Below are 25,071 nucleotides of genomic sequence, written 5' to 3'. Positions count from 1 at the left end.
TATCGGTAGGTTAAATTATGTCGCAACTACTAGCCATGTTGTATCGTCGACTCTCCTAAATTCGCGACTAACCTAGATTCGCGGATTTCGTTTTCATCACGTAACCGGTATCGAGATTTATTTCTGCGCATGCGTGATCGTGGCGATATGCAAACGAATGTTAACTCGATTGGAACCATTGAAGATTTGCGAAAAATAATGCATTTTAAACAAGTAAAAAGTGTAAATTACAATCAATTAGCAAAATACCATATTTTCTTAACATCAATAATATCGGACCATCGAATTTCATATATATTAAGTTAAAATCTGATATCACAATTTTTTGTTGTCGTCTGCTGTTGTAGTAGCACTGCCATATATGGAAATTTTACGCTTCGAAAACATGAACAATTCCAACACATGATTTATTGTGTGTTTCTTAGACCATGACAATTAAGCTTATTTTTTATTTCTTTTTTGTTTTTAAGACAATCCCTAAGCATCGTCGCGAGAAGTATTATTCACCGACTGCCTTGATAAATGCTTACAAAACTGTTAAGGAGGAGAATGTGTCTGTTCTTAGAGCCTAAAAATTATACAGAGTGCCTAAAATACATTACGTTACAGGGTCTTGGAAAAAATCCACCCAGACACAGTTGCTATGGGAGCTGCTCCCATTTCCCATGCAATTTACCCTCTTCATATGTTAATATTGTATTGTTATTTCGTGTTTGACTTTTTGTTAAATGTTTCATTTGCATCAGAAACCAATGTAAACTGTTAAAAGTAATTATTCGACATTGTAATGAAATTTTGTATGACGTCATACCCGCGAATCAAGGGTAGTAAAACAAAATGGCTGACGCTTTACACTAATGTCAAGAATATTGACATTTAAGAGCTTTAAAAACATTGTGTGGACATCATAATGGAACAAATCAGCGAGGAATGAATTTATTTTATTTATTTTTTTTTTCGTTGTTTTTTTTATGTGTTATTATTTTAATATTGACATTAAATGTTAAGGTCGCGAATTTACGGTAATCGAGGATAACTATTCATTCATAAATCAGAGTCTAAACTGCATGATATTAGTTTGTAGCTGTAAAGTAACGATGTTAATTCAAGCACACATAATGTTATATATCATCTATATTTGTGTATTTATTTATTGAATTATCACATACAAACAACACAGCTATGTCAGTAATCATGTTAGCTTATTTATAGCTCAGTCATTATCTTTCTAGGCTTAGCCGCAAGCAGACGCATGTAAATGATGTCAGCACATTCAGTGCATTATACAACAGTTTATGGTAATGTATGGCAATACAAAATACTTCACATTTATTTGCACGTTAAAGAATACTAGTTGTTATACAATATGCAATACTAAAGCACTCCCATCAACCTACAACAATATTTACATACATGTACTCAAAAAGTGGTGTTATCTTTTGAAACACAGTTCAATCATTGATTTATGTATCATAAATCAGTTAATACATATATGGAAAAACAAGTATAATACAGCATATTATATATATTAGAAAGAAATTGTTCAGAAGATTTATAGTCTAAAGCGCTAGGGTATAAAAACTTATTGTTTGCACTCTTTGAACAATTTTTTTCTCATATATATATATATATATACATATATATATATATATATATATATATATATATATATATATATATATATATATATATATATATATATATATATATATATACTTATTTATAAATGTCTAATTTCTAATTATATATGTATATAAATATATATTAATTTATTTATTTATTTATTTATATTTATGTATATACAAGGCAAAAACATGGAGAACAATTCGCTACAAATTATTAACTTCCCTGTCGTATTTTGCGTGTATATGCACATTCATTCAATATAGCATTGTCGAAGTGTTAATGCTGCTCAAGTGAGCTAGAATTTTGCCTCGCGAAAAAGATGTCGCGGACAGAAAAAAATGTGTCTGATAGGTAGGGCTATATGAATGACAGAAAAGTGATGCAAACAACGGTCAACTCCCGCGCATATGAATAAGTGTCAAAGTAAGATACCGTCGGGGAGTGGCATAACATTTTAATAAAACAAAATCAAACCAAAGTCACTCTCTCGTTTAAATTTTTTGCGAACGTACAATGTGATATAAATAGTAATATAGGTGTATAACTACTTTAAAAAATAAGCATTATATATAAATGAACAATAAATAATAGTTCATTGTTCATAAAGATATGGATATATCATTACATTTCAGTTATAGCGCACATGTCATGCCAATAGAGATATTACCTATTTTCACTATGCGTCAATTTTTAATCGGTAGCTCTGCTAATTTTTATCACAAATGGAATTTTAAAAGAAAAGTGTTAAGTTAAACACTCAACATTATGTCATTTTGTGTCATACACTACAATGTCATTTTTACTATTCCTTCCTACAAATATAAAACCACTGTGTCTCGAGCAACAGATGGACAAAAGTTGCGTTTCTTCCTTCAGTGAAGCTACATTAGCAATTTTCTATGTCCCCTCGCTGTTGAGTTGAATGATGTTCTGTGAAGTGTGTCCACACACCAACACTTGTCCTGACTCTGTCACGTGTACGTCAATCGGCTGTTTAAGTTCCGGGTCAGTGAAGGACGCCAAGAACTGTCCACTCATGTTCAGGGTCAGGACCTTGTGATTTGTAAGGTCGAGGACATAAATCCGATCAACATTCGCGTTCAGTGCAAACCTGTAGACTGTGAAGTAGAATAGAAATTTATAAATACATAACTAGTAGCTCGTTTGTTTAACGGATCAGACAGAATTAGTCCTGCAAACAAACACAAGTGTACAAACGATTTCATCTACACCATTTTACTTTCATTTGTTTTTTTAATATAATACTTAATAATGATACAAATTTAAATTCTTATAGTATTCATTAAATCTGTTTTGACTTATAAATAATGTAATAAATAATGTGATAAATAACTAAATGTTTAACACATGTATATCAGATTTCAATGCAAACATTGTACTCCCGCAATCTTAAACCAACATATGAATATGGCCGACGATAATTAAACAAATTTATTAACAATCGTCATATGATACCATTAATTCAAATTCGCTGATATGTATAAGTAACATTAATTTGATAATAAAATCATATGTAAACCTGTGTGAGAACCCGATGTGTCTTCATACATCTTGTCCAGCAGCATGCCCGTCATTGTGTACCGGTATAACGCTTGTTTGGATGTAACGTACAAATGACCATTATAGTGTCTAATTCCGGTGCATGGATGCGTCAGCTTAAATATTTCTTTCTCAACCATAGTATCATTTTTCAGTGCAAGTATGTGAATCTCTTGTACGCTTACCCAATTATAAACTGCAACAGCCACTTCAGCGTCTGTTATCTGACACACGTAGAAAGGATGTGCTGGTATATCACAGTAACTGACCACATGGAAGTGTTTATCAAGTATCTTTATCTTGTTGTTTTTAGCGTCGGCAATAATGACATTACCGTTAGGCATCTCACATATGCATCGTATCTCACATGTTTCTTCACCACTTAGCTTTATATTGTAACGTGAATTTCTTATTGTTGCAATAACTGTGCTTCTATTTGAAGTGTTAATAGTGCCAAGCGTTGTCATTGTAGCTAAACAATTTTCAATATTTTTGTCAAGGGTAAATGATAAAGTGAAATCAGATTTTGAATCTATCTCGCGTAAAATTGAGTCAGAGGTTAACAGCTCATTTTCGATTTTCATAAATGCAACGGTAGATAATTCTGAATCGTGTGGCGCAATTTTATCGGACGCATCTTGTAGGGATTGAATCCTTTTCAGAGCAGCTTTACCCAAGAATACATCAGCTTGCAGAGATTTTTGCAGACGAGCTACCACTTCTCTTCCTTCATTTATAGTACGCTGCACCAGTAAATCTAATGCGGCATTAAATTTCTCACGCACGAGAGTGATCTCTTCTATAATGTTGTCGTACTCACACTGCAGTGACCTGACATTGTCCTCTTTCTGTTCAATCAGTTTTCTGAGACGCTGTGTCAAGCTATTGATGTCGGTTGTCAGCTTTTGTAGATCGTCATGTTCCTTTTTGTGTTCCCCACTGGTTATTTGAGTAACCTTGTTACATTTCCTGAAGGCATGCAAAATGTTTGACTAAATAAATCATTTTTTTACTTTATTATATACTCATTGAGTGATTAAGCAATATGTCGCATATGATCTAATGCGGTTCGTTCACATATTGTTATGTAAGATATATATTGATGTTAATATCGAAACTTGAAAAAAAGTAAAAGCTTAAGCATTAACACAAACGACATTTTTCGTAATAAATAATTGGTTAAACACGTGACTTACGCATATATACACATGGTCATTATTATTGATTGGTATTCATAATTCGTAAAAAATGTTCAAGCCTTCGACAAATACAGCGTGAACAAATACCAATAAATGAACTCAACAGTAGCGAAACATCTAATTAAGTCACTTAGAAGACGATTGGTAAATATATCTATGTCAACTAACCTAATTTTCGGATGATTGATCATTAAATGGTACATTTAAATTAAATGAACACATAATTTAAGTCTCAAAATTCAAATATTGAAATCTACTTACCTATGATCGAGCAGTACACACGTCGTACAGCACAAATGACTATGGTCCGCACAGAACATTTCAATCGTTTTCCCTTTGTGTTCCTCACATTTTGTCAAGAGCTCTGCTACGCCCCTGGCGACCGGCCATTTTACTTGCTCCATCTTCCCAAGCGTTGTGTGTTTCTTGTACATCTGACCATGAAGAGACACACACTGGTCACAGTACCACTTACAACAACTCTCACAATAGAAGTGTGCCTCTGTTAAAGAAGCATTGTCATCGCACACACAACAACAATAGTCGAATAACGCGTCTGAACCTTTCTGTAACACAGGTGTGTCTTCTTTTGTCGCCATTTTATCTTTAGGTTTGTTATCACAAGCGAAGATCACCCGAATGTTATAAGTAAGTAGGTATGCATTCACAAATGATGGTTTCACAATAGCCCAGATCGCCTTTACAAGTCTGCTAGCGTGTTCAGATCCCTTTATTACATGTAAAGCTAATTTACAGCCATTATAACTTGATAAGTGAAAACGAAACTAGATGGTTTATGTTCTAGTTTATGCTAGTATCGATTACGCGCTGGTGTATACATGGATATATGTATAACGGGTTTCCGTAAAGCCAGTTCGTTGCAAGCACGATAACGCGATTATACTTCATGAAGTCATTATAAATTGAGATAATTATTTATTTCGCCGGGAACGGACGTGCGATCATAACATTGCAGGTATTTCGCTTCTTCGTACAGAACAGTGGCGTAGCTAAGGGAACACAAAAGCCGAGAATGTTAAGGGGGGATCCGACTGTATGCAAACACGTCCCCGGAATGTTTTCTGCAACAGAAAAAAATTTCAGCTTTCATGGTTATTCGCGTTGAACGCGGATGACGTGGGACGTTCTCGGTTCTGATGCCGGGCACATTTGCAGAACACTCAGACAATAACTAGTTGTGATAGATGATCATACTTTGTATTCTTAGCTCCCTGTTTTCAATAATGAAACGCTATCAACTGGATATCTATTTTTTTATTACGTATTTCAGGGGTGTGATTTAAGAACGAACTCAGGGGAGAAAAATGCCGTACCGAATCCCACAAACAAGGTTCAACTAAACATTTTGTTTCTATATAGATCTATATAGATCCATCAAAGTTTACAATTATTTGTAAAATTAGTTCGACGTTGAAAGGGAAAAATCAGCTGAAAAGAGGATAAATCACACCCCTGAGAACACTTATTCTAAATGATCAAAACTGTTGGAATGATCAATGCGAATTATTTGCGGTTTAAACTAGACGAACCTAACACTTACCCCATAATCAATCACAAACCAAACGCGCTTCTAAAACGATCACATCATAATGTGCCCATGTATACAGGAAAAGAAAACAAAAATGTCAAAACGTGACGCGTTATTCGAATTCTACAAAAATAATAGTCCTCTAGGGTCGCTGGAATCGGAAATCTATTGAAACCCTGTTCACTAATCAAACAATGAAGTCTTGTGTGAAGTAATAGCGGACAGGGTAGTTCCTGACAAGACTGTGCGAATGCACTAAGAAATGAAATAGCGCATCGAGAAGCAGCATTTTTATCTTCCACCCGTTTTCGGATCAATGAGGTTACTATTTTGTTGTTCGCTTGCGAACAACTAAGGTTTGAACCATCTTTTGCAAGCAAGATGTATAAGGTAGTAAACACCTGATAACTGCCACATTGTCGCCTCCGCGCCGAGAAAGAGTTTGCGGCGCCGTGAAAAGAGTTCGCGGAACAGTATACTTTTCATAACATTTATGAATCGTGAAAATAGTCCACTGCGTTTTACGTTGAAATCGAGTAACACAGCTCTCCTTAAAGGTCACAAGGGCATGTCTGCCGACCTACGCCTACGTGTAACCGCCATAAACGCGTCATGGAGTAATAGATAATCAACTGATAAGAAATAGCATAAGTTCAGGGTCAGGACCTTGTGATTCTTATGGTCGAGGACATAAATCCGATCACCATTCGCGTTCAGTGTAAACCTGTAGACTGTGAAGTAGAATAGAAATTTATAAATACACAACTAGTAGCTCATTTGTTTAACGGGTCAGACAGAATTAGAATTAGTCCTGCAAACAAACACAAGTGTACAAAAGATTTCATAATTTAACTTTTATATGTATTGTTTAATATAAAACTTTATAATTATACAAATGTTCAGTCTAAAAGTGTTCATAATATTTGTTACACTTAATCAATAATGTTCTAAATAATTAAAGTTTTAAAACGTATATTGTATAATTTGATTTCACAACGAGAATTGTTGGTTTCACAAATTTCGGATTGTCCGAGGTAACTTTTCCCATTAGGTTCAGTACCGATACTTTCCCTTATTAAAAACAAAATCCGCTGATCTGTATAATGATACATTTATTAATAATATCATATGATAACCTGTGCACGGCCCCGATGTGTCTTCATACATCTTGTCCAGCAGCATGCCCGTCATTGTGTATCGATATAATGCTTGTTTGGAAGCAACGTACAAATTACCATTATAATGTCTTATTCCGGTGCATGGATGTGTCAGCTTAAATGTTTCCTTCCCAACAATATTATTATTTGTCAGTGCAAGTACGTGAATCTCGTGTACGCTTTTCCAATTATAAGCTGCAACAGCCATTTCAGCGTCTGTTATCTGACAAACGTACACAGGACGATTTGGTATATCATAGTCACTGATCACATGGAGGTGTTTATCAAGCATCTTTATCTTGTTGTTTTTAGCGTCGACAATAATGACATTACCGTTAGGAATCTCACATATGCCTCGTATCTGACATGTTGCTTCACCACTTAGTTTTACATTATAATACGATGTTCGTGTTGTTGCAATGATTGTGTTATTATATAAGGTGTTTATTGTACCAAGCATTGTCATTGTTGCTAAACAATTTTCAATATTTTTGTCAAGGGTAAAAGATAAAAAAGTGAAATCAGATTTTGAGGCCATCTCGTGTAACAAAGTTTAACAGCTCTTTTCCGATTTTCATAAATATAACGGTAGATAATTCTGAGTTTTGTGGTGATATTTTATCGGACGCTTCTTGAAGGGATTGTATTCTTTTGAGAGCAGCTTTACTCGAGTCTACATCAGCTTGCAGTGATTCTTGCAAACGAGTAACCAAGGCTCTACCTTCATTTATAGTACGCTGCTCCAGTAAATCTAATGCGTCATTAAATTTCTGACGCACGAGCGTTATCTCTTCTAAAATGTTGTCGTATGCAAACTAAAGTGACTTGACATTGTTCTCTTTCTGTTCTACCAGTTTTCTGAGACGCTGTGTCAAGTTATTGATGTCGGTTGTCAGCTTTTGTAGATCGCCATGTTCCTTTTTGAGTTCCCCACTGGTTATTTGAGAAACCTTGTTACATTGCCTGAAAGCATGCAAAAATAGTATAAAACAGATTTCTTTCACTAATACTAATTTTGTGATAAAGCATTGTAGCTTTTGTTATTATAGTGTTCCTTCATATATAGCTGGCAATATCGAAACTTAAAAAGAGGTAAAAGAATAAGCATTCGAAAGAAAATACCTTGTGATTTTTTATAAAAGATAAGTAATACAAATGTGTTGAAAACAAGATTTCAGGACATCTAGCCACACGGTCATTATTATTGGTTTATATTCATAATGTGTACTTCAGTTTACGTTTTCAACAAATTCAGCGTAAAATATGTTTATACGTGAACCATACAACAGCGAAATAACTAATTAACCGACGATTGGTAATTATATCTAGTTCAACTAACCGAATTTCAGATGCAACTAAGGTGTAGATCTGTGAACTGGTATCTTTAAATAGACATGTTTCAATACGCGATTTCAAAAAAGTGTCTTTTAATTGAAGTCTCCAAAGCAAAGAATTGAAATAATTGAAATCAACTTACCTATGATCGAGCAGTACACACGCCGTACAGCATAGTTGACTGTGGTCCACACAGAACATTTTAATGTGTTCCCCTTTGTGTTCCTCACATTGTGTCAAGAGCTCAGCTTCGCCCTTGGCGACCGGCCATTTTCTTTGTTCACTCTTTCCAAGCGTTGTGTGCTTCTTGTACATCTGACAAATTTTCGATATTAATGCAAATACTGGCGATTTTGATGAATCACAAAATGAACTTTTTAATTCTGTTATCACAGAAGCAGAAATTTTGCAAGCAGTGAAATCATTGAATCCCGTAAAATCAAGTGAAGGTGAATTATTAGCGAATCGTATTATACAAAGCATAGACATTATTCTTCCATATTTAAAACTCATATTTAACAGGCTATTTACAGAAGGCGCTTTCCCAGAAAGTTGGGCTTGTTCAATTTTAATACCCCTACATAAAAAAGGACCCACAAATAATCCAGATAACTATAGGGGGATATCACTTATAGATGTTTTAAGCAAAATTTATATATACATATTGAACAAAAGGCTTATGTTTTATCTCGAAGCATATGGTACAATAACAGAGTCACAAGCAGGTTTCCGAAAAGGATATTCGACTATTGACAATGCGTTTGATTTATATTCAATAATAAGTAAATATTTATGTCGTAAAAAACGGAAAATATATGTCGCGTTTGTAGATTTAAAAAAAGCATTTGATTACGTTAATAGGAGACGGCTACTCTTAACTTTAATGAAAAAAAAATGTTGGAGGCAATCTATTTCTGGCAATAAAGGCTTTTTACAAGAAAGTTAAAACACAAGTTAGGTCAAATAATACATTATGTGATGTTATTGAATGTAATATTGGACTGCGACAAGGCTGTAATTTAAGCCCTATCCTGTTTTGTATGTATATCAATGATTTATATGAATATTTAAAAAGCAAAAATATATGAGGTATACAACTTACACCAGATTTTGAAGAAATATTTATGTTATTATTTGCTGACGATGTAGCACTTCGGATACTGTTTAAGGTCTACAACAGCAGCTAAATTATCTTCATGAATTTTGTGTTGTTGTATTTAAAAATGGTGGTCGACCTGCTTTGAATGAAAAATGGTATTACAATAATACATTTTTGGAATGTGTGCAAGGATTTAATTATGTAGGTGTTCATTTTTCGTCTAGCCTGTCTGTGCTTAAAATGGCAGAAAACATGTGTAAAGCAAAACGCGTCATTGTATCTATGCTTTCGTCACTATACGACTATATGCCTATACCATAAGATTGTTACTTTAAGATTGTTGGTGCTAAAGTGATGCCTATTTTATTATATGGATCGGAAATATGGGGGCTAAAATATTTTGAAGATGTAGAAAGAGTTCACACATATGCATGTAAAAGATTTATGTCAGCGCCAATGTACTCTGTTGATAATGCTATTTAAGGTGATTGTGGCAGATATTCAGTACATATTTATTCATCTATGAGAGTTATAAAATATTGGTTACGAATACTGGATACGCCTCACTCCCGTCATATAAAAAAGTGATATGAAATGTTGAAATGCTTTGATGGCATAGGACATACAAACTGGGTCACCTCATAACGCAATCACTTGCAATCCATAGGTTTTGGATATGTGTGGGAACAACAATCGGTTGTTAATAAACCATTGTTCTTGTATAATTATTCTCAACGATTAAAAGATATGTTTGTACAGTAGTGGATAGAAAAGTGTAATAGTTCCCCCAAACTTAAAACATACAATTGATTAAAAAGTAACTTTGATTTTGAGGTATATTTAAATTTGTTAGCAATTCGTAAATTTCGAAATGCATATGTATGTTTTCGAATTTCTTCCCATAAGCTCATGATTGAAAAGGGTCACTTTTTGAATATCGACAGGGACCAAAGGTTCTGTCTTTTTATCTAAACTGTTATTGAAAATGAATTTCATTTTCTATTAATATAAACGACATACTTAGACCTCCGAGAAAGGTATATACCAATTAAGTATTATTCACCCGCTACTATAAATAAATTTAATATAATCATGAGCTCCCGGGAAGAAAATGTGATCAGGAGTACTTCTATGTTCTTGTATTATGCTTTTGAAAGAAGAAATGCGTTACTGAATAGCAGTTAATTATAAATAGCTGTACCATTACATATGTTTGTTTGGTTATATTTTGTCGGTGTTTTTTAAATGTTGTGTTTATTCGATGTTATTTGCACTTGCAAGTGCCGGAGGCCATATAGCAATAAACATTGAAACTTGAAACTTGACCATGAAGAGACGCACACTGGTCACAGAACCACTTGCAACTACTCTCACAATAGAACAGCGCCTCTGTTAGTGTATCATTTTCATCGCACATACAACAACAATAGTCAAATAACGCGTCTGAACCTTTCTGCAACACATGTGTTTCTTTTTTGTCGCCATTTTATACGTTGAAGTTTAATTATAAACGAATGTCACAAAGTAGCTACAAACGCTTTTTATATTAAGTACGTTAGCATGTGAAAGAACATCTATACTGTAAGTAATTCATTTACAGTTTATTTACTAAGTTAAAACGAAACCTGACGATTGATTGTATTATCATGTTCTAGTTTAAATTAATATCGAGTTTACAGTTAACCTGGTTAAGACGACAACAGGCGATAAACGGCCATGTTCTAGTTTAAGCTAACATCAATTACATCCTTGTGTATACAGAACTACATGTAGCACGGTGCTCCGTTAAGCCATGCAGTTACAAGCGCGGCATTACGATAGCACAATATGAACTGTAAACGTACAAATCATTATATAGCTTCGTACTGTCTTTACATCATATTGTTGTAGTCGTTTTGCTTTGTCTTACACACCCGTTTCGAAAGCCAGAGGCAAATTTAAGCTTGGGTCGCTTAGGAAGTCCGAGAGCATGAAACCCGCACATCCTATCCACGGTCATGACGCCGTACACATTTGCTGAACACCCATACACGAATTGGTTGTAACGGATGATCATTCTTTGGAATTAAAGCACTTTGAGTCTTTTAGTATTCTAATCGGCGTTTTTACAACAAAGCAACCCATGCAACCCCAGAAGCTTTTTCAGAAGACCTTCTCTTATAATTATCCACTTCTTGTTGGCGTCGCTCTGGAGAGCGGCGACTAGTATGTAATGCATTTTTTTTCGCTTATGGGAGGAGAAGTTATTTTACGGATCAATGTATATATTTTTGTTTTAAGAACATCTTGCATGGTGGTGATTTTTTGTGTAAATTAGTGTAAATAAGTACTGCATTTGTGCCTATTACATTTATTACAACATTTATTGCCAATAATGCAAAGCTAATTGTTTTAATTAATAACTGATCCACAACTGATCACAGGGGAAAGATCACAGGGACTGGGCAAATACGCGCGAAACTTTCTGGTTTTGTATAAAAACAAAACATAATCAAAATATATTTATTTTGTGGTTTTTCTAATTTGCTTATTTAGTGGAGAATCAATGTAGTACGATATTTGACGACCTATCGCGCAAGCAAATTTATTGGAAGGCGTAGTGGTACGAAAACGTACAATTTATTAGTTTATTAATAGACATATAATAACGATCGCTATACACACCTTCACCAAATAGCATAACATAAATGATGTCAGCAGGAATAGCTCAGTTTGGAGAGCGTTAGACTGAAGTTATTTACGCAACAATCATCTAAAGGCCCCCGGTTCAATCCCGGGTTACGGCACGAACGGAACAGTTCGGCAGCTGATAATTTTTTTCGGCAGGTAAATAAATATAATAATGCTTTATTTTATGTAGACATTTTAAAATCCATTTTACTACAATTGGACATTTTTATTAAAATTAATGGATGCCGCGTGGTGACAACGTTAATTAAAATTTCTTACATCACTTAAATATCTTATAAAAAAAATACACGTGTTTTTATATTAACAAATAAATGCAAACAACATATCTATTATCCATGTTTTTTTATTGTTGTCTATCATATGCCTTAAGTACTATCCCTATCACATATAGAGCGCGAAGCGCGACACGTATTATTGATTGTAACAATGAGTTGCGATAAAGGAAGCAGCCGCTTATCAAGGAGGAGCTGTGTCCCAGCAACCCGTTTCCCTAGAGTCAAGCACTCCTCGGAGTTGTTTTTTAAGAACCACATATAGAGCGCGAAGCGCGACACGTATTACTATCCAGGTGGTATGGGCCCTTTAGCATTATCCGACCATTACGTCCATAGTTACCTTCCTTAGAATTTGAGAAATTTTGAAATCGTTATCGAAGTCCAAAATTTTCATCCGATTGTTCCCAAACTTGCACTGAGTTTTTTATCAATAAGGACCCAACCCAAACTCTGTATGAGCAATATCGGACCATAAGTCCAGAATTAATTCTCTTTGAATTTAAAAATAAAAGTGAAAAACTGCTTGGTTAGGTGATTATGTCAACATTTTTCATCAGATTCTTTCCAAATTTACAGTGTCTTCATATCAATGAGCATTGTTACCTCATTTAAAATGAGAAACATCGGGACAATAAGTCCAGAATTTTTTTCTATTAAATTTGACAAAATAAACAATTTCCACTTGTTCAAAAGATTTCACAACTTTCGTTTGAATCTTTCTAAACATGTTACGTGTTTTTATATCAGTATTACTCGAACCCTATTGAAAATGATGAATATCGGAGCAATAAATCTACTATGATCTTTTACTGAATTTCAAAGTATTGTGAAATGCAGCTTCTTTATGCAATTTACAGTTTTCATTCATTTTTTTTCAAACTTTTACAGTGTTTTCATACCAATGAGTTCTCAACCCCGTAAATGAGCAACGTAAGAATAAGTTCAGAATCATCTCCCCTTGAAGTTATGAAAAATATGAAATCACGCTTACAAGATGAAGCAGATTTTTTTAAACATACACAGTTCTGTTCCATTTATGAAAACTGCACACGGATGACAGTAAAAAAAAAGGAAACCAATGTAAATAAAATGAACTATGAAATAGTTGAGGGTTACAACACAAAATCATAGATAATGGTTATTTGGGGGTTACAACACAACATCATAAATAATGGTTATTTGGGGGTTATAACACAAAATTATAGATAATCGTTATACCAGTATCTTTTTCTATTTTGTTTAAAATAATCGGCCAATATATTAATATTTACAGTAAAAAAAAAATCGTTCCATGTAACGTCATTGAGTGCCTTTTACACTGAAATCCCCGACGCCCTTTGATGCTTTGCATCAATACTTTTCTTGTAATAACATGAAACGAATTATAAAAAAAATCGGTAAAGATTTGTTCATGGAGATAAGCGTTTTCAACATAAAAACAGCCGACCATGCGCAATATTCACGGAAGAACTCCCGGTGTGTCTCGATGATCAACAGAGTGGATACATAAAACAATATAAGCCGCTTCATATGGAAAAGGGTTTTACGGGCTTCTTTGTTTTTTAATTAAACCACGACGCCTTGCGTGACTTCTTAGCGGACAATGTAACACCCTTTAAGGAAATCTGTCTAAGGTCACCAAAAATAATATGTGTGCTTGTCAGTATCAAGTATATTTCTTCAACTTCTAAGAAATTTTGAGAAATTTAATATGTTGGTTAATGAATAAGTATGTAAATATTACTTATTCTGATATTTAAACCAATGATATTAATATTGTTTTCTTACACCATACAAATCCGGTATGTTATATTGTAATATTAACAAATTGTATGATGGTAATACCATTGCCTGTTCATACAGCCTAACTCCGTAAACCTAAGGTCTCTTGAGCAGTATAACTCGAGTCGTATCGGGTGTGCCCGACAAGACTGCGAGAATGCGCTTAGACATAATATATCTCGCTTTGAGAAGCTGTTTTTGTTATTTTACATTTGTTTTCGGATCAACTATGTTTCTTGTTTTACATTATGTGGCGTAATAACGCTCCTTAACATATAAAAAGTCAATCCTGTGACTTAAATGAAATTTCTTGTTTACACGTCATATTTAATGTTCATTATATTTCCTCTCAAATTTGAAGGAAAAAAAGTTTACAAATAAGCGGCTGATTTTTATGGATGTATTTGCGTAACAAGTTTGTTGTTGTTTTTTTGCGTGTGTGCATTCGACCCACTTCCGTCTGGTGTTTCAGTGTATACAGCAAGTCAAATTCTGTATTGGAAGTCAAAGTGCAATCCAGAGTCAGAAAACATAAGACATCGGACTTGTTGTTTTTTTTTACATTCACGGAATTAACTTAACAAAACTGCAAATAACCATAACTGGTTATGGTGTAACTTCCTTACGATCGAATCGAAGTAAAGCAGCCACTAATCGCGATAACGGGCCACGGACGACGACAACTTCGATTAAGCCTAGTGAGCTTATGACGTTTATGAGTTGTGTGAATTATTGAATAATTAATTTTCGGGAAGGGAATTTTCAAAAATGATCAATTTTACATTGTTTATGTATTATAATAATATCCAACTATGTACGGAGCAATCCTTCCAGAATATAATATGTTAAAGTTTGATTTAATTTGTATTGTAATGTTTTAAATGACAGTTAAATCAGGAGCGAAGAATGACTATGGTTATTTGACGAAATTGATATCGTTTTATTCATTATAAGAATAAAGACAACGCGATAAGAAAGTATTCTTAATAGCGTAAATGAGCGAGACGGACAATACAAAACATAAACAAGTAAAATGATAAATTTAATATGGTATAAATATTAGGTCTTGTTTAAATTGAAGTAAGAATTTAATGTGTTCTGTCGCGTGCAGTCAAAATATACTGACAGGCGAATCTGTTATGGGTGTTCTTTATCGTAATAGGTAGACGTACCGTTTACGTAAAGATAATCTGTCATACACACAACAAAGCGAAGTAGAAGTGGCGCGGCAGAGGCCGACGCGTATCCCCACGCCGCATAGATGTTATATTAAAAGGCAATTTTGGGTGAGCAAGGCCTGTGTTGGTGGGTCTCGGGTGGATTATATAGACATGGATGGCCGAGATAGACCGTGTTGTCATAAGAGATGTTCAGTATTAATAAGAAGTCAATTGGTGAATAAATGAAGAAGTTATGTTAAAACAAAATGTTGGGTGGGCGTGGTCGGCCAATATCTCCTCCTACACTAGCACTACAACATTGAAACTAACACACATGGTAGCTATGAGACTATGTGCGACGGTGCACTATCTGCAATTTTGATCTGACCCCTGGGTCAAAAGTTATTATCATGTGCGTCGCATGTTGTTAGTAGAATGAGGTTTGTTTACCCATTTTACCCATTTATTTACCCATGATTTTTTACCCATAGGTCAAATCGCAATTCCGTTGCCGTCACCGTCACCGTCGCACATATGCTCATAGCTACAATGTGTGTAAGTTTCAAGGTTCTAGTGCTAATAGTGTAGGAGATGATTGTGGCCGAACGGACGGACAGAAAGATGGAGATCAATACAATATCCCCACGCTTTTAAAAGTGTAGGGACAATAATAGTTGATTTAAATGTATAACGTTTTCGTAGTCAATACGTATTTCTAGGTATGAACAGATCAACCCTGTTTTAATAAAAAAAATACTTCGGGCGTTATAGTGGCACACATAAACTTTACGAATCCAAAGATGTATACACGTAAATGTCATGCTGTCAAGCTGATATGTACAAGTTTGCGGGGAATTTAGAGATATCATTTCATTAGCGGTTTATTCACTAAGACATTCATGACGACATTTAAAAATCAATATCGGAGATAATTATTAAATTTTGCCATACATATGAATAACTGATGCTTCGATACAACGCTTTCGAATTATCGACCTTTCGACACAACGCGTTCAATATCAAATTGATGACATACTTCATGCACATATAAAGCATTGGGACATCATCGCGAATGATTTTCAAAGTCAAACGCGTAGTCCTCGTTACTGGAAGAAAATATCAACCTCAGAGAACTTCCGGAAGAACATGCGTGACACAACACTGGACAAAATACCTACGATGTTAAACATTTGATACGGCGGTTCAACAGTTCGACGTGCGAAGATAACGCCTCTGAAGGCAAAATAAGTCCCTTAAACACGTCAACTTTCAGGGTACACTTTAATAGTTAACACATTGTAAGAATAGTGACCGATTGAAGAGCTTACATGTCCCGGAACAAACGGCAACGGTCTATTCAACAACAATACTTGAAACAACAACAGAAATAAGAACGGATTAAATGAAATAACAACGCATTGTACGACGATTGTTTTAATGGAAACAACAACGGAACAGCGTGAGTATCAGCATACAGAACATCAACGCCGACCAAGTGAGAATCGGCCTGGACAAAAACGACAAGAAGATCTTCTTGACAACAACAATAGATTCTACTCAAGTGTTTCGTTGACATAGTTCCATCTAGAGCAATGCAATTTACACAGATTTTTCTTAAGCACTCACAACTGTATCAACGATACAACGTGACATACTTTGGTAGTTCAGTACTTAAAAGTTGAGTTACTTTTATATGGTAAAATACGCATAAATAAACGATTGTGTGTTACTTAGAAAAAGTATTTGAGCAATGCATAATGGAGTAATTATTTTATAAGAACGTATCGACTTATGATTAATATTTACCTGTTTTTTGTCGCATTTTTGATCTGCAAAACGAGGATGACTGGGTCAAAACATATTCTGTAACATCATATGCGAACGTTCCGTCAAGGGATTGCATACGATCTCCATACCCACGACTCAACAAGCACCTACCATACATTGTTTCACAGGGTAGAATTTCATTTCAAACAAATAACAAATAAATAACCAACTGAACTAATCAGCCTACATTCCTTTCAGTCCTGTATAAAAGCACTTCTGTACGGACAGGGCCGGATTAAGCACTAGGCTAACAAGGCTGCAGCCTTGGGCCCCCAATTTGTATGGGGCCCCCAACGACAGGCCAGTTTTTCAATGTATGATCTGTCTTTATTACGCCATTTAAGGACTCTATCGGGATTGCAGTAGAAATTTTCAATGTGGTTTAACCAGTTTCCCGATGTATATCCAATTGTAACCGTTTCGTTTGCTTTGATTTACTATGCAATATATTTTCTTTTTGTTTTCTATATCCATTAAGAACCATTAGTTTCTCTGTTTATTATACGACTTGCCCGTATGGTTATAACAACATATGGGCCGTTCGCTTTGATTAACTATGCTATCTTGATGCACTTGTGGGAGGCCTCTTGAAATATGTAGCACAACATTGCTTCTTTGTGTTATCGGGCCTCTGATGTATATCCAATAGTAGCGTAGCCAATCACTGGCTTGCTTATGTTAATAACACCGTATCAAGGTTTTCAAGCTCAATTTACCGTATGTTTATAACCCAGGGTGCAGGATAACGTGACTATGTGGGGTTCCCAATTAAACGTTAAATTAATTTACACACACCGGTAAGTGGTGCTTTTTCTACAATAACTTCTTAAAACAATTTTTCTTAAGAATTTTAACTAGTGCATAAAAGACAGTTTTTTATTCTGCGTATGGCAGTGTGCCTCACATCAGAATTACTTTATTTAATAAGCCTTTGTTCTTAGACAAAAATTCGATGTCTACTGCATTTATGTACATGGTTATGCTTCGCGAAACGTGGAATTTTGTCACTTATTTCAAGGATTGCTTCTTAAATCTTAAGATATCGACAAAAACTGCAAGAAAACTTGAGATATTTGCAAAAATAAAGTTCTTAACGGTGTGTTTACATTGTCCAGCCCGTGTGTAAAACCCGGGAAACCCCGTTGATTCTGCACCCAAAACCTCCACAATTTTGTTCACGCACCATTCTTCGATTAGTCTACGGACAGATTACCACGCTTACATATAGGATATTTCACTGACTTATCGGATAACTGACACGAGCCTCGAGGTTATCTCACTGTTTTTGAATATTCTATATTTCGGATCACAGACACGAATAACACCCATAACTGAAAATAAAACGTGCACAACTTAGACATACAGTTCTGTTCTGACCTTTGGATACTAACAACCCCCTATCCCCTCCCTCTCCCACAAAATGGCCCCATTCTAAAATCCCCAATTTTGAACTCTTCATCCCCAATCTAACTCTTCCACTCCAACCTCATTGTCGTGCTTTTGTCGTGCCGCCACGTGCTTTGTAAGAGTTGGTTAGTTTGGAGGCGAACAGAAGGTAATTGTTTTGATTGTATCATTAGCTATTTAACTGTGTACACATGCAAGTAATTTGATCTTTGTAACTGTAGTATCAATTATGATTTTCAATATACAGAAGGGGGCCAAAGGGAAGGGGCCCCCGTTGAATGTGCAGCCTTGGGCCCCTAAACAGCTTAATCCGGCCCTGTGTACGGAGCTAGACTGTATGGAGGTAAACAACGTCTGAAGGAGTTGCATTTGAATGTAATATCCAGTTTACGTGGTTGCAAAAATAGACGGCGTGTGGCAAAAAATTGATTAAATATGTATAGATATAGGTATGACAAAAACTGATACGAATGAAACCGTATTTTGAACATAAAACTTTTACAGAGAATCTGCTTCATATAAAGCCGATGCGAATATTATAAGAGTATAATTCAGTACAAAAATTCATGGCGAACACAGGTGACACATTAAAGTTATGTCGTTTAGCGGATATTTTCCTCATTCATTTGTTACTATATTCCCATGGAATTAATGTGAATAATTTTTTTATAAATAAACGTTGTTTGCTTTTTCATAAATTCTAACCGAAAAAACCATATGTTTGTCGAGTGTTTATTACATCGAAAATTATAAAACCACATCAAGTACAAAGCTTTAAGGAAATAATAAGGAGGCGGGTTATAATTTCAGTACTGCAATTAATAAGGTAATTGCAAACCAAACTGTTAATTAATTAGTATGTTAAGAGATTATTTTAAATACAGTATTCAATTAATCGCGTCTTTTACTTCAAACACATACATGCACAGTTTACAGATATAAAACTGTTTTCCCAAATGTTCGTGTACTTGTTTTAATTTCCATCTGTGATTTATTTATGAAAATAAACACCAAATTGGTTTTCCATAATACTAGCTATCAATGAGTATTAAAGTTAGCTTTCGTTGGCGATTAGCATTTCATTTGAATACAACACAAATAAACCATCTAATCAGTTACAATTTGGGAACGGAAAATGTGAACAAATCGTTAAATTTAGTACTACTTTTGCTTAAAAAATAACCATTATATAATAAAATGTAATAACAGTTATATTAGATATTTCATGCCAATTGAGGCATAACCTAATTTCACCATGACTCTCTTGTTTGTTGTTAGAGTGCTAGTTTTCGATGTTATGACTTAAAAAAACTGCATGTGTTTCAAATACCAGTCTATGCCAGTTTTAAATAGCGTTATTTATTAATGTTTGTGCATTCAACGTGTTTCTTATTGATTAGAATAGTGCTCATGACCACAGGTAAAACTGCTTTCTGTGAGCGAAGGGAAAATGGGTCGCGAATATTGGCATGTAAACAGCACGATGGGCGGAGGCGCAATCGAAATACCGCGGGACTACCGCGAGCATACAGATGCCGGTTATATGGTATGAACAAAGCATTTTTTAAACAAACGTTGATTGATTTATCAGGATAATTATAACAATAAGATATCGAATAGATCAACGCAAATAAATTCACAAGAAATCGGGATAAAGGTCTTACATTTTAGACGAGTTGTATTTACCAAAATTTGAAGTGTCTATGTTGCTCAATTGGTCAAGGATTTTTGCATCGCGAATATATATTATCTGGGCAGAAAAATTATAGGTCTCAATCGTCTTATAGGTATGTTCATACGTGTGTCCGAAAAGTGACACAAATAGCGGTTAAAATCGCCCGCCGCTTCGCGTCGGGTTTTTTTGGCCGTTTTAGTAAATGTCAAAGTTAGCTACCGTCGGCGAGTGGCTAACATTTAAATAAAACAAAATCAAACCAATGACACTTTATCAGTTAAACTACGTAGGCGTAAAATATGATAGAAATATTGCTATCAGTTTATTAGTACTTTTGAAAAACAAATCTGAATTCTGTAATAAAATGAACATTAAAATAAGTGCATTTTTCATAAAGATATGGATGTCACGTTACATTTCAGCTATAGTATACTTCTAATGCCAATAAATATGTAACCTATTTTCACTTTGAGTCATTTTTTTCTAATTTCTATATTGGTATTACTGCTAGGTTGTATCCCACATTTATTACTTTAAAAGTAAAAAGAAACTGTATGTTCTTTAAGTATACGTCAGTATAAGATAACGCCACTCATGGTTTCAATCGGCTATTTCGAATTATGGATAAATTAAAATATGACGAACCGTAACGTATTAATTTCAAGTGAGACAAAACGGTGCGTTGTATTAGTAAATTAACTGCAAAGATATGCTTACCAATATACTACATTTTAGTTATACACTAACTTACAGTTATTTTGTATATAATTTGTGTCAAACACTACAAAGTCATAACTCAATCTTCCTACAAATATTGAACCAGTTTGTCTCGAGTAACAGACGGAAAGAAATTTAAATCCTACCTTCATCACAGCTACATTAGCGATCTTCTCTGTCCCTGCACTGCTTAGTTGAATGATGTTCTTTGATTTGTATCCACATACAATCACTTGCCCCGACTCTGTCACGTGTACGTCAATCGGGTCAGCGAAGGACGCTAACAGTTGTCCACTCATGTTCAGGGTAGGACCTTGTGATTCTTATGGTCGAGGACATAAATCCGATCACCATTCGCGTTCAGTGCAAACCTGTAGACTGTGAAGTAGAATAGAAATTTATGAATACATAACTAGTAGTTCGATTGTGTAACGGATCAGACAGGTTAAACACTGCAAACAAACACAAGTTAACACTCAATTTCATATATACAATTGTACTGTCATTTGTATTGTTTAATATATTACTTAATAATAATACAAATTTAAATTCAAATACTCATTATGTTTGTTATAGCTAATAAATAATGTGATTAATAATTAAATGTTTAAAACGTATATATATATGATTTCAATGTAAACATTTTATTCTCCCAATTTTTAACCAACATATGAATATGGCCGATGATTCATGAAACAAATTAATTACAAATCTTCATATGATACCACCAATCAAAATAAGCTGATCTGTATTATAAACATTAATTTAATAATAAAATCATACGTGAACCTGTGCCAGAACCCGACGTGCCTTCATACATCTTGTCCAGAAGCATTCCCATCATTTAGTACCGGTATAAGGCTTGTTTGGAAGCAACATACAAACGACCATTATAATGTATAATTCCGGTGCAGGGATGTGTCAGCTTAAATGTTTCCTTCCCAACAATATTATTATTTGTCAGTGCAAGTACGTGAATCTCGTGTACGCTTTTCCAATCATAAACTGCAACAGCCACATCAGCGTCTGTTATCTGACAAACGTAGACAGGACATGCTGGCATATCACAGTGACTGATCACATGGAAGTGTTTATCAAGCATGTTTGTCTTCTTGTTTTAGCGTCGCCAATAATGACATTACCGTTTCACATCTCACATATGCATAGTATCTCACATGTTGCTTTTCCACTAAGTTTTATATTGTAATGTGATTTTCGTGTTGTTGCAATGACTGTATTATTGTTATATGAAGTGTTCATGGTGCCAAGCGTTGTCATTGTAGCTAAACAATTTTCAATAGTTGTGTCAATGGTAAATGATAAAGTGAAATCAGATTTTTAGGCCATCTCGCGTACAATTGAGTCAGCTCTCTTTGGATTTTCATAAATGCAACGGCAGATAATTCTGAACTATGTGTTGCAATTTTATCGGAAGTTTCTTGAAGGGATTGTATCCTTTTCAGAACAGCTTTACCCGAGTCTACATCAGCTTGCAGTGATTTTTGCAGACGAGCTACCACTTCTCTTCCTTTATTTATAGTACGCTGCTCCAGTTAATATAATGAAGCATTGAATTTCTGACGCACGAGCGTTATCTCTTCTAAAATGTTGTCGTACTCACACTGCAGTGACCTGACATTGTCCTCTTTCTGTTCTATCAGTTTTCTGAGACGCTGTGTCAAGCTGTTGATGTCGGTTGTCAGCTTTTGTAGATCGTCATGTTCCTTTTTGTGTTCCCGCTGGTTATTTGAGTAACCTTGTTACATTGCCTGAAAGCATTCAAAATGATTGAATCAATAACTTTTTTACGAATGCTAATCGAGTGATTAAGCAATTTATCGCATATGATCTATTGGGGTTCGCTCGCACATTTTTATTAAAAAAACATATTTATGTAAATATCGAAACTTGCATAGTAGTAAAAGCTTACGCATTTAAACAAATGACTTCCTGTATTTTCATATTAAATAAGTGGTTAAATACGGGACTTCCGGTTAAATACACACAGTCATTAGGATTAAATGATATTAATTATTTTGCTTAATATTAAAGTCTTTAAAAAATACAATGTAAAAGATGTTTATGCACAAACCCAACAGTAGCGAAACATCTAATTTAGTCACTTCACAGACGATTGGTAATTATATCTATGTCATCTAACCGAATTTTAAGATCATTAAATGTGTCGATCTTTGAGCAAGTATCTTTAAATGGACATGTTATAATACACGATTTCAAAAAAATGGACACGTAAATTAAGTCTCTAAATTCGAATATTGATAGCCACTTACCTATGATCGAGCAGTACACACGTCGTACAGCACAAATGACTGTGGTCCGCTCAGAACATTTTAATGTGTTCCTTTTTGTGTTCCTCACATTGTGTCAATAGCTCAGCTACGCCCTTGGCGACCGGCCATTTTCCTTGTTCACTCTTTCCAAGCGTTGTGTGCTTCTTGTACATCTGACCATGAAGAGACACACACTGGTCACATAGTTGCAATATATCAACTCTGAGCTTTATAGCCCAATGGGTGCAAAATGTTATCAACAATGCAAGGGTTAAGGAACACTGAAACTGCAAGAACTTATTAAAGTTTACCTATCTAAACCACAAACTTATCCGAATGGTACCATTAAAGCAAGAAATAATTGATTTTATTGACTTAGATTATGTTTTGTACGCTGTATCCGCCATATTGGAAAATTGACCCAATATTGGTTAGGTCGCAGTACACCAATATTTTGCACGTCGCGTTATGTTCTCCAGCCTATAAAGTCGATAACGATGTGGTATTCGATACAGATACACCGTTTCAAATTTAAACATTAACATGCCAGCGAGAAAAGTGTGTTGAAACATCGTCGTGTTTTTATAGGGTGCATGCAAAGGATAACATCCGCAGGTTGCCATTCAGGTAAATTTAACATGTTTATGAAGTTAATTCATTATTTTCCTCAATTTGTCTCGAACGACGTCTGTTTAGTGAAGCGCACGGATTCGCTGTGATGAACTGCACCCTTGTTTATGAAGGGGTGCATATGGACTGCCAGAGCCGCCATAGCAAAAATTATCAAATGCTCTGGGAGTCCGTTTATATGGACTAACTTTTCATAGTACCACTTAGAACAACTCTCACAATAGAACAGCGCCTCTGTTAGTGTATCATTCATGATTCATTGTCCTCGCACACAGAACAACAAAATAGTCGAATCACGCGTCCAAAACTTTAAGGTTCACCTAAACTCTATCAACGTTTACAACTATTTGTAAAATTAGTTCGACGTTGAAAGGGAGAAAATCAGCAGAAAGGAGAAAAAAATCACACCCTTGCAGAACACTTATTCCAAACAATAACTTATCAAAACTATTGGAACGGTCAATGCAAAGTATTTGCGTTTAAACCGGTTTGAGGACTAGACGAACCTAACTCTTACCCCAGAATTAATCACAAACCAAACGCGTCTAAAACGATCACATATTAACATATGCAGACAGAAAAAGAAAAGATACATGTCAAAACGTGACGCGGTAATTGAATACTACATAAATAGTAGTCCTTTAGGGTCGATGGAATCGGAAATCTATTGAAACCCTGTCCACTAATCAGACAACGAAGTCTTGAGTGAAGTAATAACGGACAGGGTATCTCCTGACATGACTGTACGAACGCGCTAAGAAATAAAATATCGCAACGAGAAGCAGCAGCTTTATTGTCCACAGCCCGAGTTTCGAGCTTAAATTGACAGAAATACCGGTAAAATATATAGCGATCACAAATATAGTTTTATTATAACACTTCATTTTTACCTTTCTAACTTTCTAACGTCAAAGTTAAATAGAGGATATGTGTTGGATTTGGTGCGCCTCTCGTGAAAACATCATTTTCTATGATCACTCGTGAATTAAAATCGTTATGCCACAAAATCAAACACATTTCTTTTAGTTTATGCTAACAAATGATTATTTTTGCCATTCCGGACAATATAATTAATAAATTCACCTTTGGGC

General features: G+C 34.8%; 3 protein-coding genes across 4 annotated transcripts in view; 2 read left to right on the top strand and 1 right to left on the bottom strand.

The window, feature by feature from the left end:
- Positions 1 to 25,071, top strand: part of LOC127859568 (mucolipin-3-like) — a 297,009-nt gene that overhangs the window by 32,452 nt on the left and 239,486 nt on the right. The gene's annotated exons all lie outside the window — the stretch shown is intronic.
- The window catches only part of LOC127859558 (uncharacterized), a gene marked incomplete in the record, with an annotated part of 282,340 nt that overhangs the window by 157,658 nt on the left and 99,611 nt on the right, over positions 1 to 25,071 (top strand).
- LOC127859663 (uncharacterized) lies at positions 1,735 to 8,653 on the bottom strand. 2 transcript variants are annotated; one of them, XM_052397172.1, is made up of 4 exons: positions 7,071 to 7,300; positions 4,647 to 5,467; positions 3,167 to 4,155; positions 1,735 to 2,744 (listed from the first exon to the last, which is right to left on the bottom strand). In XM_052397172.1, the coding sequence occupies exons 2-4, from the start codon at positions 4,982 to 4,984 to the stop codon at positions 2,524 to 2,526; spliced, it is 1,548 nt and encodes a 515-aa protein (XP_052253132.1). In that variant the 5' UTR covers positions 4,985 to 5,467; positions 7,071 to 7,300; the 3' UTR covers positions 1,735 to 2,523. The 2 variants fall into 2 exon arrangements, with proteins under 2 accessions (XP_052253132.1, XP_052253139.1); XM_052397179.1 differs by lacking the exons at positions 4,647 to 5,467; positions 7,071 to 7,300 and adding an exon at positions 8,569 to 8,653.

Source organism: Dreissena polymorpha, chromosome 1 (assembly GCF_020536995.1).
Source record: "Dreissena polymorpha isolate Duluth1 chromosome 1, UMN_Dpol_1.0, whole genome shotgun sequence".
In the NCBI taxonomy this organism is placed as follows: Eukaryota; Metazoa; Mollusca; class Bivalvia; order Myida; family Dreissenidae; genus Dreissena; species Dreissena polymorpha.
This window is presented reverse-complemented; position numbering and strand designations above follow the sequence as displayed.

Bases quoted from the DNA above. Each gene is read 5' to 3' on its own strand.
- LOC127859663 (XM_052397172.1), bottom strand. From the start codon at position 4,984: ATGGCGACAAAAGAAGACACACCTGTGTTACAGAAAGGTTCAGACGCG. The intron at 4,156-4,646 runs GTAAGTAGATTT...GCATGCCTTCAG, and splicing joins TGTGTACTGCTCGATCATAG to GAAATGTAACAAGGTTACTC. The intron at 2,745-3,166 runs GTTTACATATGA...TCTACTTCACAG, and splicing joins CACATCGGGTTCTCACACAG to TCTACAGGTTTGCACTGAAC.